The sequence below is a fragment of the Ailuropoda melanoleuca genome, chromosome 2 (assembly GCF_002007445.2).
Source record: "Ailuropoda melanoleuca isolate Jingjing chromosome 2, ASM200744v2, whole genome shotgun sequence".
Taxonomy (NCBI): Eukaryota; Metazoa; Chordata; class Mammalia; order Carnivora; family Ursidae; genus Ailuropoda; species Ailuropoda melanoleuca.
This window is the reverse complement of record NC_048219.1, coordinates 62,868,057-62,884,311: the sequence shown is the minus strand read 5'-3', so window position 1 is coordinate 62,884,311 and position 16,255 is coordinate 62,868,057. Positions and strand designations below refer to the sequence as shown.

The following is a 16,255-nucleotide window of genomic DNA, read 5'->3' as shown; positions in this document are numbered from 1 at the left end:
CCCGGGTCTCTCCGCCCCGGCTCGCGGTGGCGCCCCTAGCATCCCGAGAGCCCCAAGACGTGACCCGGGTGCGATCCCACGCCCCTAGTAGTTGAGGCTCGGCAGCTTGGGCTCGGGACGTGCGCCGGCTGCTCCCTGCTCTGGCGCTCTCCTCCTCCTCCCCTGTGGGCCCGGCAGGTTGGCTTTTCACGACTTTGTGTGTTCGGTTGGTGGTAGGAAAGGTGGTGTGTCATTCCACCATATTTTAGAAAATTATGGCAATTTGTCACATCAGTGTTACCCCAAATCCCCGAGAAGCGACGTGTGCCTAGTGCTGAGCCCTTGGTTCGCTCTTTCCATCACACTCGTGATTTAAATAGGAGGTAGGACTCAAAAAGCCCGAGAGGCGGATGGGTGTTTGCTTTCTAAAAGGAAAGGGGACCGTGTCTGGTGCCGATCTCAAATACCCCAGCAATGCAAACGTAATTCTCAGTCATGTCATGTGTACCGTTCGCGTGTTAATCTTTCATGATTTCCCGTTCCGCCCTCTGTGCCGCTGCCAGTCTGTGTCTTCGAACCCTACTACTGCCTTTATGTACTGTTGGTCACCAGGGGGACCTAGTAGACACCGTGAGTAGCTGAGCGCAAATCCATCACGCCAGTGGAAAAACAACTACAAATCAATGCCTCGCGTGGGTCAGCAGTGCTGTCTGCCTTCAGAGGACAGTACTCCCTGTACCGCTTACATTAAAAGGCTGAAGGTATTGATACAGTATTTGGGGATGGGAATTCATGTTCAACTACCGTTTTTATAAATTATTTTAAAAGTTGAGAAGAAGCCATCATGGGGCAAATAAATCTTTCATTCTTGTTTGGAAATTGGATATGTAAATCGTTACCCTGCAATGAACCATGTACTGCAGATTGGAAGCATTTTTTGACAACCCATGATATAAAGAGTATAGGCGTAAAGTTGAACACCCTGAGTCCTTGTAGCGGCTCCAGTTGTTACTCAATTGTGCTTGAGTAAAGTAGAGTAACCCCGTGTAGAATTCAACCCAGGCCAGATACCTCTTTGTAACCCTCTACGTGAACAACAACAAAAAATCTTTCCAGACTCTTTCCCCAAAATAAGTTTGTTGGGATATTTAAAATGTATTTTGCTAAAACTAGGTATTTTAATTTTTTAGACCTTGCGGCAGACTTTATTTTAGACTTTGATTAGTTTGTCTCTAAATGTTCTCTAAATGCGGCCGTGACATGTTTTGTTACCATAGCTCAAGAGCTTTCAGATTGGCTGAATTAAGATTAGTTTTACAAATAGTTATGCTTCCATTAATGGCAAACATTTGGCAGTTCTGCCTTTCTGAATGTGCATATCATTATCTATTACTAAATTAAGGTAAACCTGGGTTTTAACCATTCCAAAAGGGTTTGGGAGCATAGTGATATTTTAGTAGGCTACTTCTATATAAAATAATGATTAAATAGAAACATTATTAATCCTAGTTTTATATTCGAGGTAAATAAATTTAAAACTTGGGAACCCAGGGGACTGGTGTCTTAATGTCTTGGTATTAGTATTTATTCTCTTTATGAATTTTCTTGTTAGTTGTCCCTCACTATACTGTTTCAATTTAACCAGTTAAAAAAAAACATTTCTTAAGTGTCACCTTTTTGTGTTACCTATTGTCTAAATGCCTCACCCTCTGCTTTTTAGATTCCTCTACTACTAGGTTCTTCAACCTTGAAATCGTTTTGGGCAAAGTCAGCCACTGTAGTGGAAACTGTAGTTTCTCAGCCACTGAAGATTGAATTAATATATACAGTACTCCCTTTCCTCTTTTATTGTTTTATTTTTCCTGAGACTAAAATCATGTTCTTTTAGGAACAGCATGAGGCCTGAGAACAGAGCTGAGCTTTGTTCGTTTGTGCTTTTGTCTCATCGTGACCTTGAAAAAGTTTCCTAACTTTTTAGTTCCATAGTTTCCGTATCATAAAGTGGAGATTATAGTTATTAACTGAGTACATCACATGAGTATAGTGAGGGCAAGCTAGATGAAGTAAATCTGTTTCGTGACATTTTTACTACACTTTAAATAGAAAAGCATGTGAATGTAAATGGTGAGTACATATAGGTAAATATGTTGAATTTCTTCATCCAAAGATTTCTGGCTTTCTCTCCCCCCATTTTATTTATTGAGCATTTATTGATATTGACTCAGGTGCACAATGACTTATCATATCGACTACGTCATTTACTTAATATTTGTTGGAGGCCTGTCACATGCCAGAAACTTTGGGAGGTGGTAGCAATTCTACTGGAGCTATGCAGACACCTTTTGATCCTCATGGAGCTTAAAGTCTAGTTAGAGAGACAAACATTAAATAATCTCAAAAATGTATAATGACAACAGTAAGTGCTCTGAAGGAAAAGGGAAGAAGCAAAAGACTACCTGAGAGGAAAAGAACAGTTTCTTGCTCTTTAAAACTATTTTACTATGGAAATTTTTATACATACATAAGGCAGAAAAGAATAATGAACTCTTATCTACCTATCACCTGCCCTCAACAATTACTAGTAGTTTGTTCCATTTCTCCCCCCATTGTCCTCCTTCCGACTAAAGTGGGGTTTTTTTGGATTTTAAAAAAATTTTTAATTCTGGTGTAGTTAACATACAGAGTTATATTAGTTTCAGGTGTACAATATAGTGATACAACAATTCCATACATCATGATAAGTGTACTCTTAATCCCCATCACCTATTTCACCCATCCCCCCCACCTGCCTCCCCTCTGGTAACCATCAGTTTGTTCTCTATAGTCCTAGAGTCTGGTTTTTGGATGGTCTCTTTTTTTTCTTTTGTTCATTTGTTTTGTTTCTTAAATTCCACATATGGAATTTGTTTTTCTCTGACCAACTTATTTCACTTAGTGTCATACTCTCTAGTTGGTTGCAACAACACCCATGTTGTTGCAAATGGCAAGATGTCATCCTTTTTATGGCTAATACTCCATTTTATCTATCATCTATCTATCTATCTATCTATCTATCTATCTATCTATCCACTTCTTTATCCATTCATCTATCGATGGATGGATGGGCTGCTTCCATATTTTAGCTATTGTAAATAATGTTGCAGTAAACGTGAGGGTGTGCGTATCTTTTTGAATTAGTGTTTTCATATTCTTTGGATAAATTACCCAGGAGTGAAATTACTAAATGATAGAGTTATTCTACTTTTAATTTTTTTATTTAATAAAGTTTTATTTTTCAAAATGTACACTTGGTGGGATCTGTTCATGCATCTTCATCAGGAGCTGGGGCATCTCCACCCTTGGTGTTTTTTTGTATAAATTACTTGAGCTCCGTGCTTTGAAACCAGTTTAATAAGTCCTTTACTAAGGAGCTCCTGAAGGGCTGCCCTGGCTAGGAACCTCAAATCTTCAGTCTCTCAGAGACAACAGGGGGGTTATAAGCTTTTAGCCGAGAACTTCCTTACAGAGTTTGTCATATGTCATTTTGTCAAACAAGACCAGGTTATTGAGCTTGTGCCGAACTTTGCCCTTGGATCACTTCTTTTTTGTCTTACCCCCAGGTTTGTTCACTGGGTCTTTGTCTTTCTTGGTTGACTTTCTGGCATCTTTCTTCTTGTCGTCCTTGGGTGACATTGCAAAGCTCAGAGAACAGCGGCCACCCCTGCAGCCTCTCTAAAATACCAAAAGCTATTTTTTTTTTTTTTTTAGGAACCTCCATACTGGCTTCCCAGAGTGGATGCACCAGTTTGCATTCCCACCAACAGTGCAAGAGGGTTCCTTTTTCTCTACACCCTTACCAACACTTGTTGCTTCTTGAGTTTTCAATTTTAACCATTCTGACAGATGTGAGGTGATATCACATTGTGGTTTTGAGTTGCACTTCCCTGATGATGACTGACATTGAGCATCTTTCAATATGTCTGTTGGCCATCTGTATGTCTTCTTTGGAGAAATGTCTGTTCACATCTTTTGCCCATTTTTAAATTGGATTATTTGTTTTTTGGGTGTTGAGTTTTATAAGTTCTTTATTATTTTGAATACTAACCTTATATCAAATATGTCATTTGCAAATACTCTCTCACATTTAGTAGGTTGCCTTTTAGCTTTGTGGATTGGTTCCTTTGCTTTGCAGAAGTTTTTATTTTGATATAGTCCCAATAGTTTATTTTTGCTTTTGTTTCCCTTGCCTCAGGAGACATATCTAGAAAAATGTTGCTAGAGCCGATGTCAGAGAAATTACTGCCTGTGCTGTCTTCTAGGATTTTTATGGCTTTAGGTCTCACATTTAGGTCCTTAATCTATTTTAAATGTATTTTTGTGTATGGTATAAGAAAGTTGTCCGGTTTCATTCTTTTGCATGTTGGTGTCCACTTTTCCTAGAACCATTTGTTGAAGAGACTGTCTTTTTCCCATTGCCTCCTTTGTTGAAGATTAATTGATTGTGTCATCATGGGTTTATTTCTGAGCTCTGTGTTCTGTTTCCTTGATTTTTGTGTCTATTTTTGGTCCAGTACCATACTGTTTTGATTACTATGGCTTTGTAGTGTATCTTGAAATCTGAGACTGTGATACTTCCAGTTTTGTTCTTTTTCAAGATTGCTTTGGTTATTCAGGATTTTTTGTGGCTCCGTACACATTTTAAGATTATTTGTTCTATTTCTGTGAAAAATGCTGTGGTTATTTTGTTAGGGATTGTATTAAATCTGTAAATTGCTTTGGGTAGTATGGACATTTTAATAATATTTATTCTTCCAACCAACTGAAGTATTTTGAAACAAATCTCAGATATCACATCATTCCATCCAAATACCTTATTATGCATTTCTAACAGATAAGTATATTTTTAGACATAATCACAATACAATTATCATACCTAACAAATTTGATAACAGTTCGTTATTTTTCTCTGCCCTCCTTCTGGATATGCATTACCCTGAAAAGACTGACTAAGTTTGCTATGGAGTGGGCTTACTGTGATGCGAGAGGGTCTCTCGGCCAAAACAAAACAAAAAACTACCCCCTCACCAGCTTGTTCATGCTGGAAAGTGTTCATTTAGGGAAACTAATTCTCATAATGTGTTGGGAGAATGTCTTAGAAAATAAATGGCTGGTTTAAGTAACATTTTCATGTAAATGTATTGTTTTATTTAGAATGAGGATACATCAGTTAACAGGTGTAAAAGATCTTGCTTTGTTTTGGGGATAGGAGGCGGAGTAAAGAGTACAGAAGGAATTGGATCTCAAAGATGGAGGGGAGAGATGAAGGGCCCAGCAAGAGGAAAGGGAAGTTGCAGAGACCAGCTTTATATAGTTGTAATTTTATTGTTTGTCTTCCACTGGGTGAGGTCAAAAACCAGTTATGTTCTGAAGTGTTCAGGCCTCAGGGCTTGCAAGTTCTTTTCCTCCTACAATTTACAGGAGGAAAAAAAAATTAAGCAGTTGACTTAATTATAAAGGACTTTCAATCCCAGTGTTTTTATTGATCCAGATAACACTGTGGTAATTGATAATACTTCTAGAGAACTATAACATTATGCAATTAATGATATATTTTCAGCTATAATATGGATTGAATAGGTGTTTATGGGCTAATGTGGGGGCCTAATCACTGTTTAAAGCTTTGTTTATATAGCAAAAGAGATTCTATGGCTTGTGAAGAAGAACTGTGTGGTATATCCACATAGTAGAATATTATTCAGCAAAAAAGAGGAATGAAGAACTGATATATACAATAACATGGATGAACCTTGAAAATATTAAATACATGAAAGAAGCCAGCCCTAAAACACCACATATTATATAGTTCCATTTATGTGAAATGTCCAGAAAAGGCAAATCTATAAAGTCAGAAAATGGATTAGTTGTTGCCTCAGGCTGGGAGGGTTGGGGGAAATGGGTATGAGGTTTATTTTGGGGGTAACGGAAATGTTCTAAAACTGAGACTGGTGATGGTTGCACTCTACGAATATACTAAGAACCATCGAATTGTATACTTCAAATGAATAAAATGTATGGTTTGTGAATCATCTCAATAAAGCTGTGAAAAAACAAAGAAAAGAAAAGGAACTGAGTTTATCTCATTGATGTGGTCCTTTTCTCTGCCTCTTGTTGCTGATTGCACCAATGCCAGCTTTTTGATGCAGGGAGTACGTCTTCCAGAGAAGCCCTGCAGATGTACTGTTTGTCTGTGGGGCCTCTCTGTCGGCCAGGAGGGTTTGCGACCTGCAAACATTTACATGAGCAACAAGCTTCTCATGGCAAGGCATCATTCTCAGAGCATACCAGCTTAGAGTTCCATGCTTTCCCTTACCTGAGAAATAGTACTTCCTGGGCTGGCTAACTGTTGTGGCACATTGAACAGAGTAGAGTCCTGCATCAGAGATCGGAAACTGTGGGTGTATTAAACAGTTCAGACCATTTTCGGGCAGTGTTTATCTTCCACACACCATTATGATGATACTACTTGTGGCCCGCGGGGTGTAGCGACTCAGAATGACATCTGCATTTATCTGTTTTTAGCAGTGTGTTTTCTACAAATTAGGGTCTACTTTGTTTAGGGTTTACTCAAGTCTGAGTGGGACTGATAACACAGCCCTATAATTCCTTCGGTTTAGTTTAGAATACCTTCTTCCTTCTCACTATCATTAAGTCCTGGAAGAATGAAAGTGAAGACAATTTAGAGCAATTCTCTATATTTAGATGATACACGTTTTCCATTCTAGTCATCCTGTCTGCATGCCCTATTGCATTGAAAACCCTGCTGCAATTCTAATGGAATTTGAAGTTTGAGATATGTGGGTACTTCTCAAGGTTTTAAAGCCCTTTAGGTTGCAAAAGTTATCTATTTCTTGAGGCATCTTCTTAAAAATGACTAACGGTTTATGTGTTCAGTAGGGCTGTCATGAAGGAAGGGATAGCTAGCATGTTCCAATTAGGGTGTGGGTACTTGTTTAACATTTCTGATACCAGACTCTTTGGCTTATATTAGTACTGTTTTTCAAACATGACTGCTGTAGATGGTTTGGTTCTTTATGACTTAGTGTGGCTATTTTGTGGGATTTAGTGCCAGATGGGCTTACTGATCTAGATTAACTGGTAGTAAGTGATGATGTTGACAAGTACGGTACTAAGAGTATTATGGCTTCTTGCCCATTTTCAGCCTCCAGGTTTATTTTCAATCTAAAGATAATTAGAGCAGGTGGTGGTTCCCTGTTCCCCAAAGGCTAGAGGTGGTGTGCTTCTCATCATGTTTGTCAGACTTGCTGTTCGGAGCTAAATTTTTGCCTTTGCCTGAAACTAAATCTCTAAAACTATGGTTAGCTTCCTAAGACCGGTCAGTATATTGAGAGTATATGCATCCCATAATACCTTAAATTCAAGCATAAAATTATAATGTAGCCATTTATATTACTATTAATTGCTTTTTACCTCTGTTAGAAACTCAAAGGAACGATTAATTCTCAGACAGACTGCATCCTCACCACACTTTCGGGTTGTAGCATCCAGTAACAGTGTTGGTTTCTTCATCATCACCTTTCCAGTGCTGCCCGGTTTTTCATTTTGATGGATTAGAGTTGTTTTGTATTCTCTGTAGAAGCTTGCTCGTTCGTTCTTTCTTTCTTTCTTTCTTTCTTTTTTCTTTTCTTTTCTTTTCTTTTCTTTTCTTTTCTTTTCTTTTCTTTTCTTTTCTTCCTTCCTAACTAACTTCCTTCCTTCCTTTTGCAGTTAGGTATATTTTCATTTCTTTTTTTTTTTTTTAAGATTTATTTGTTTATTTATTTATTAGAGAGAGAGCAAGTGTGCGTGTAGTGAGAGGGGGTGCAGAGGGTGAGGGAAAGAGAGTCCCAAGCAGACTCTGTGCTGAGTGTAGAGCCCGACATGGGGCTGCATCTCATGACCCTGAGATTATGGCCTATAGCCGAAACCAAGAGTCAGGCGCTCAATGGACTGCTACCCAGGTGCCCCAGTGTTTTAATTTCTTTTAAGTTGCTTTAAAACAGTACTGTACTGGGGCGCCTGGGTGGCGCAGTCGTTAAGCGTCTGCCTTCGGCCCAGGGCGTGATCCCGGCATTTTGGGATCGAGCCCCACATCNTCGAGCCCCACATCAGGCTCCTCCGCTATGAGCCTGCTTCTTCCTCTCCCACTCCCCCTTGCTTGTGTTCCCTCTCTCGCTGGCTGTCTCTCTCTGTCAAATAAATAAATAAAATCTTAAAAAAAAAAAGTACTGCACCATTCTGTTAAATACTGTTGAAAAGCTAAATATCTCACATTTTAAACATATTTTTAGACATTCAAATATTTTGTGAATACTTTTTTTTTTTTCTTTTTAAAGATTTTATTTATTTAGTTGACAGAGATAGAGACAGCCAGCGAGAGAGGGAACACAAGCAGGGGGAATGGGAGAGGAAGAAGCAGGCTCCTAGCGGAGGAGCCTGATGTGGGGCTCGATCCCATAACGCCGGGATCACACCCTGAGCTGAAGGCAGACGCTTAACCGCTGTGCCACCCAGGTGCCCCTTGTGAATACTTTTTAAAAAATTTTAATCTACAAAGTATATTAATTTAGAAAAACTAAGATATTATAATGTGAACATATTTGGAAAAAACCCCAAAATATTAGTGGATGAATTTTTCTTTAGATAAGTAATTCTTGGGGCGCCTGGCTGGCACAGTTGTTAAGCGTCTGCCTTCAGCTCAGGGCATGATCCCGGCATTCTGGGATTGAGCCCCATATCAGGCTCCTCTGCTGGGTGCCTGCTTCTTCCTCTCCCATTCCCCCCGCTTGTGCTCCCTCTCTCACTGGCCGTCTCTGTCTCTGTCAAATAAATAAATAAAATCTTTAGAAAAAAAAAGAAGTAATTCTTTTTGGGGGGGAGTTGACCGAATATTTCATGAAATTAAATAGTTATCTTTTTTAGATGTGATCCTGGCATCATGGTGATTTTTTTTCTTTTGTTTTGTTTTTTATTGTGATTCCAAACATATAACATAAAATTCATGATCTTACCATTTTTAAGTCTATGGTACATTAGTGTTAATATATGCACATTGTTGGGGTGCCTGGGTGGCTCAGTCGGTTAAGCGTCTGCCTTTGATTCAGGTCATGATCCCAGGGTCCTGGGACTGAGCCCCACATCGGGCTCCCTGCTCAGCAGGGAGTCTGCTTGTCCCACTCCTCCCCAGCTCGTACTCTCTGTTGCTATGTCTCTCTCTCTCTCTCAAAGAAACAAAAAAAAAATCTTTAATATATATATGTATGCACATTGTTGGCAACAGCTCTCTGGAACTTTTTCATCTTGCAAAACTGAAACTCTGTATTTATTAAACAACAGCTCCCCATTTCCCCCTCCCTGCCAGCTTGGTAACCACATTCTACTTTCTGTTTCTATGAGTTTGACTTCTTTAGATACCTCATATAAGTAGAATCCTGCAGTTTTTGTTTTTTTGTGACTGACTTACTTCACTTAGCATAATGCCCTCAAGATTCATCCATCTTGTACCATATGACAAGATTTCCTTTTTTCTAAAGGCTGAATAGTATTCTACTGTATGTGGATACCATGCTTTCTTTATCCATTCATCCATCACTGGACATTTAGGTTGCTTCCACCTCTTGGCTGTTGTGGCTAATGCCACAGTGAACATGGGAATCCTAATATCTCTTTGAGATCCTGCTTGCAATGATTTTGGATATATACCCAAAAGCGAGATTGCTAAGTCATTGGGTAATTCTATTTTTAATTTTTTGAAGAGACGCCATACTGTTTTACCATTTACATGCCCACCAGCAGGGCACAAGGGCTCTATCTCCTTGCCAGCACTTGTTCTTTTCTGGGTTTTTTGTTTGTTTGTTTGTTTGTTTGTTTTTTGATAGTGGCCATACTAATAGGTGTGAGGTGGTATCTCACTGTGTGTGTATTTTTTTTAAAGATTTTATTTATTTGAGAGAGAGAGGGAGGGAGAGCACAGGAGAAGCAGATTCTCTGCTGAGTAGAGAGCTGCCCCAGGACCCTGAGGTTATGACCTGAGCTGAAGACAGATGCTTAACCAACTGAGGCCACCCAGGCGCCCCTCTCACTGTGGTTTTGATTTGTATTTCCCTGTTGATGAGTGATGTTGAACATCTTTTTATGTGTTTGTTGGCCATTTTCTTGTCTTCTTTGGAAAATGTTCCTTCTTGATTTGTTGTTTCAGATTGATGTTTTTTCAGTAGGGTTATGGGTTAAACAGAGTTCCCCTTTCTGTCCTAAGAACTGGGTAATCATGTTTGAGGATATTCTTGCAAGAGAGATTTATAACATCCTTCTGAATTAATTACTGCATCCATTTCAGACATGCATGGTGTCAGAGTCACAGAGTTATAGATCCTAGAGCTGGCACCACCAGTTTTACTGCCTGACCCCTATTGCTTGAAAAGTAGAGCTTCTTGTTTATATTAAATTTAAAATCTTGATCAACATGCCAACCTCTGTACGATTGATTAGATCTAGCTTTTGAATAAAAAGTGATAAAGGACTTTTTTGAGATAAAGGGGAAATTTGAAAATGGATTACATTGGATAGTATAATTGTATTATTGTTGTGTTATTTAGTAGAGCCTCCTTATTATTTAAACGGTATAAACTGAAATGTTTTGGGTAAAAAAAATGCCACAATGTCTATAATTTACTTACAAATAGTTCAGGAAAGTTGTTTGTATATCCATTTATAAAGTACAGGGTGTCTTAACTCAGCACTATTGACATTTCGGGCTGGGTAAATTCCTTGTTGTGTGGGGCTCTGTTTTGTAGGATGTTTAGCAGCATCCCTGGCCTCTAGCCCCCAGATACCAGTAACACCCCCCAATAGTGACAGTCAGAATGTCTCTAGACATTGCCAAATGTTCTCTGGGAAACAAAGTTGTTCCTAGTTGAGGACCACCGATACAGAGAAGAGGAAAGTAGGAGAGGTGGAGATATTTATGTATGTTTAGAGAGAATGAGCAAGCAAGCAAATATAAGACAATGTCAGCTATTGATGAATATAGGTATAAGGGTATTTTTTTATACTATTCTTTTAAATTCTCTACAGATTTAAAGATTTTCAAAATAAAAGTTTGGGGAAAAATAAATTAGACTGGATTTCGTAATGACTGAGTATTATTGGAAAGTGTGTGAATTCTGTCCAAAGTTACATTAAGGGTCAAGAAAATGAGATTTGATAGAGCACATCTGAAGTCAGTAATTAAAGAAAGTGTGTTAGTTTTCCAGTGGTCCTGGAACACATTACCACAAATTTAGCAGCTTAGACCAACACCCATTTGTACCCTTATCTCACAGTTCTGTAGGTTAGAAGTCTGGGCACAATTTGGCCTGGCTCGTTCTCTGTCCCAGGTTTCAAAGGTTGAAAATCAAAGCGTCCCTGGGGTTGAGTTTCTTTCTGGAGCTCTGGGGATGAACTGGCTTCTGGGCTTTTTCAGGTTGCTGTCAGAACTCAGTTCCATACTGTTGTAGGACTGAGGTGTCCATTTCCTTGCTGGCTGTTGGCTGGGGTTGTTCTCAGCTTCTAGGGGCCGCCTACACTCTGGTCTGTGGCTCCCTTTCTCCATCTTCAAAGCCTGCAAGAGTGGTAGAGCCTCTGCATGCTTCACATCTCTCTGATTTCCTCTCTGCCCCATGCTCTGGCTCTTCTCCCTTTCTCTTCTGCTTTTAAGGGCTCGTGTGATTACACTGGGTACACCCAGATAACCCAGGATATTTACTTTAAAGTCAGTTGATTAGTAACCTTAATTCCAGCTGCAAAGTCCCTTTATTGCAGTACCTAGGTTAGTGTTTGATTCAATAACCAGGGGGTGGGAATCTTGGGAGACATCTTTAGAATTCTGCCTACCACAAAAAGAATACAATTGAATTCTGACAATTAAAAAAGTCAATTATTTCCTAAAATATTTTATTTGTGTCTTTCCCATTACTATTAGGTTTAAAGATGTCATAGAATAGATTTTATAAGAGAGTTGTATTTTTTTTAGTTTTTTTTTTTTTTTTTTTAGTAATCTCTACACCCAACATGGGACTTGAACTCCTGACACCAAGGTCACGAGTTGCATACTCCTCTGACTGAGCCAGCCAGGCATCCCAAGAGATTTGCATTTATCACTCCAACAATTACTATGGGAGGAATCATGGATGTTTATTTAGAAGAAAATGCAAATCGCTGCTGAACGTCACATGCAAGAATATTTGTTTTTACAACAGATCCTATTCTTAAAACTTTTGTACCCTTATACAATGAAAGTAAGAGCACAAAAGTTTCACTTCTTGAACTCTAAGAAAACTTTCTTAAAGTGTAACTTACTTCTCTTTATTACTATAATTAATTAGAATTGTTCTTTACCCCTTAAAGAAGACAACGCTTGGTTTTGTTTTTAATGGGCCAGCTGACAATATTTTAGGCACACCTGATCCAGTAGAACTAAATTTGTCCCCAGAGAAGGCAGAGCCTGTTTATTACCCTCGTCTTGTCCTTTTGTCCTGAGCGTATACTCAGGTAGTGCAGCGTAGTACACATGTGTTTACATGCATTCAAAACTATTCTGTAACCACTCTAAGACACTGAGCTCTGGTAGCACACATTCCTGTCTCTCTTGCGTTCCTTTTCTTTATTCTCACCCACCACCATCTTATTCCCGTCTTCATAATTGAGGCCTTTGCCACTCCTGTGCCTTCCAGTCCACCAGCCCCCTCTGGCTTCCCTCCCTTCCCTATTCAGTCTGGATGCCATGACCTGTCATTTCAGCTGCTCTTCATTGGCTCATTTACCACCTCCTTGTTGCCCTGACCTTCTTTCATTCTTTCCTGGTACTCCTGCCCTTTCCTTTAGTCTCTTCAGTCCTTTGCTCCCCGCTTTCCCCAGCACCCGAACCTTCTTTGACTTCTCATTTTGTACAGTCCCTCTGGGTAACTGCAGCTCTTCACACGGCTTCCATTACAACCCAAATATTAATGAGTCTCAGTGTTGTATCACCAGCCTGAAGCTCTCCCCCAGAACTTTAGATTTGCATTTCCAGCTGCTTGATATCTACTTTTAGATGGCACTTCATATTTTTTAAACATTTTTATTATTATTTTTTATTTTATTTTTTTAAAAAGATTTTATTTATTTATGTGACAGACAGCCAGCGAGAGAGGGAACACAGCAGGGGAGTGGGAGAGGAAGAAGCAGGCTCCCAGTGGAGGAGCCTGATGTGGGGCTCGATCCCGGAACGCCGGGATCATGCCCTGAGCCGAAGGCAGACGCTTAACGACTGCGCTACCCAGGCGCCCCTAAACATTTTTAATTTAAATTCAGTTAATTAACATAATGTATTATTGGTTTCAGAGGTACAGGCCTGTGATTCATCAGTCTTATATAACACCCAGTGCTCATTACATCACATGCCCCCAGTTACCCCATCCCCCCACCCCCTCCCCTACAGCAACCCTCAGTTTGTTTCCTATGATTAGGAATCTCTTATGGGACACGTCATATTTAACATGTCCTAACCTAAACTCCACTCCCCTCGAAACTTGCTTCTTTCCCTGTTTCAGCTAGTGATACTCTCCAGTTACTCAAGAGCATTTCCCTGATGATTAGTAATGTTGAGTACCTTTTCATGTACCCATTGGCCATCTGTCTCCTTCTGGTACTGTGATTTTCTCCTTCTGTCTCATTGGGCCCAATATAATAGCCCCCAGAATGGACTTCCTGCCTCATTTACCCTTTTTAGCTCCATCTTCCACGTTGCTTCTAGAGTAACCTTCCCCCAAATGCACATCTGACCTAGTCAGACTTTCCACTTAAAAAATGAATGTTTAGCTTTCTAACACTACAGTCATCTCATTCTTCCAGTGTTTGATATAGTAGTTATATATTATTAACTTTACTTCCTCTGCTGCTTAACTTAGTAACTTTAGATAACGACAACTCTATTTCTCATTTCATCCACTTACGACAGTCTTTGTCGACTCCCCCATTTTAAAAAGGGGCATTAGAACATGTACTTCTTTTTCCATCTGTTTTTCTCACTTTTTGTCAGCGACACTTATTTTACATTGTCAAGGTTGATAACTTTCATATTTTGTCCTGTTACCAAGGACAACCAAGTCTCCATATAAGTTGAATCTAAAAGATGAAAACTGTAAATAGTATCATACTGTTATGACCTGTTAATTTTTCCAAAAAGGATTTTCCCTTATGAACCTGAGACCCATTGACTACAGCATGAAGTTACTTTCTCCTTGTCAGGAAAGCAGGTAGAATTAACAGACAAGGACAAATGCCTCTTGTTATTAAGCAGATTACTGCAAGGATTTGTCCTTTTCCAGAAGCTGCATCATATTTCTGCCAGTAGGGAAGAGAACATGTGATGTTTGCACGTTCCCTATAAAAAGTTCCTTTTTGCTTAGAAATCATGCTTGCTTGCTTTTTAATATTCTGATTAAAGAATGAAAATTCAAAGTCCAGCCTTTGGGATCTGTAATGAAGTAAAAAGAGTTATAATTTGTGATTACCATAGGCCACAATTTCTTCCCTGAGCAGTCAATATACCTTATTTTCCTGGATGGTTACCTGCTCAGCTGTAGGGAGCAGACATTTCTTCTGACATCTCCCAAATCCAAGTGAGCTGAGCTAGCTCTGGAGTTCTGGACTGTTTGAGTAATGAAAACATCTATCATCTTTAGGGAGAGTAGTACAGGTAGGAACTGGCTATCATTTCATGCCACATTTATAGAAAATAAGAGTGAAACCCTTTTGGCCAGTCTCTCTTGTAGGATCCCGAAATTTATGTCTTGCAGCCAAAGTATCAAAGTTAGTTCTGGCCTAAGATGAAGGGCATCTCTATTTATAGTATCCCTTAAAATATGATTCTATAAATATTTAGTGCAGAGCCAATTTGTGTGCTGGGATTAGTTTCTTCTCTCTAGGGCCAGGGTAATGAACCCTGGACTCTCAAGGTTCTGTGATCAGTAACAACCAGATCCTCTTTTCTCCTACTCCATTAATTCCTTATAATCGGGGTACATGTAAGCTTGCTTCATATTTGAAATGTAGCTTTTTTGTGCCTTTTTCCCCCAGGGGCTTTCTAATTACCTTTCTTCATCATCTTCATATTCTTCTTCTTCTTCTTCTTCTTCTTCTTCTTCTTCTTCTTCTTCTTCTTCCCTCTTCCTCTTCCTCCTCCTCCTCCTCCTCCTCCTCCTCCCCCTCCCCCTCCCCCTCCTCCTCCTCCTCCGAGCATAATATGTCTTTGTCATGGCCTCACTTCTTCTCTCAGTTATATTTTCTATTCTGTGGACTCCCCCTTTGTACCCAAATGCTTTTCTAGACTACCACACAGCTGTCTTCCAAGGATCTCCATCCACTCTTCTCCTGGGTTGGAATCACTGTTCCCAGGATCCTGTGTCTCCCACAGGATCTACTTCCACTGTCTTGATTTATTCCATCATTTTCCTGGAGTGTATCCTGAAATGAGTTCTTTAGAAAGGCTATGTGGGAAATAAACTTTCTGAGTCATGTCTAAAACTGTCTATGTTGTACTTTCATACTGATCTGTAGTCGAGTTAGGTGTAGCATTCGAGGCTGAAAATAATTTCCTTTAGAAAATGTGAAGACGTGGCTCCATTGTCTTCTAACATCCTCTATTGCTGACAAGAAGCAATTTGTCAGTCCTTTCTGGGTGACCTGTGTTCCCTATTCAGTGTCTCCTTTATATACTTGTTTAGGAATTCTATGAGAAGACGTATAGATGTGGGTCTTTTATCAGTTAGTTGTATTGACCACTCACTGAACCCTTTTAATCTTAAGACTTGGGTCTTTCTTCAGCTCTGGGGAATTCTGTTATTTCTTAAATAGTTTTCTCCTCTCTTTTTTTCTGTTCTTGGATTGACTTCTTATGTCTCTTATGGTCTCTCTATTATTTCCATATTTTTATCCATATGCTCTCATTCTGTGCTTCTCAGTTTTGTTTTCAAGATCATCTGTTGATTTACTTTCCTTTTCTAATCACTCTTTAAATTCTAAGAATTTTAAATTTAAAGAGTTCTTCCAAGTTCTTTTTTCCTTTTTTGTGGTTTCCTATTCCTATTTGATATGGGTGCAATACCCTCTTGAATCTTTTGATTATAGTTGTTGTTATTTTTTAATGTTGTCTTATGTCCCTTAATTGATTTGTTCTCCTCAGGGTTCTTTTTTCTATTATTTTTTCTATGTTTTTCTTAGT

The 16,255-nt window shown here is 39.2% G+C and overlaps 1 protein-coding gene and 1 pseudogene across 2 annotated transcripts in view; one reads left to right on the top strand and one right to left on the bottom strand.

Moving 5' to 3' along the window:
• The window catches only part of DIPK1A (divergent protein kinase domain 1A), a 104,815-nt gene that overhangs the window by 1,375 nt on the left and 87,185 nt on the right, over positions 1-16,255 (top strand). Inside the window, exon 1 of one of the 2 annotated variants that reach the window (XM_002917938.4) lies at positions 251-740. The exons of the other annotated variant lie outside the window; for it this stretch is intronic. Within the exon in view, the coding sequence (XP_002917984.2) occupies positions 663-740 (78 nt within the window). The 5' untranslated portion in view covers positions 251-662. Of the gene's footprint in view, positions 1-250; positions 741-16,255 lie in introns of those variants that run through there. 2 annotated transcript variants of the gene reach the window in all.
• Positions 3,281-3,651, bottom strand: LOC109489411 (annotated as a pseudogene).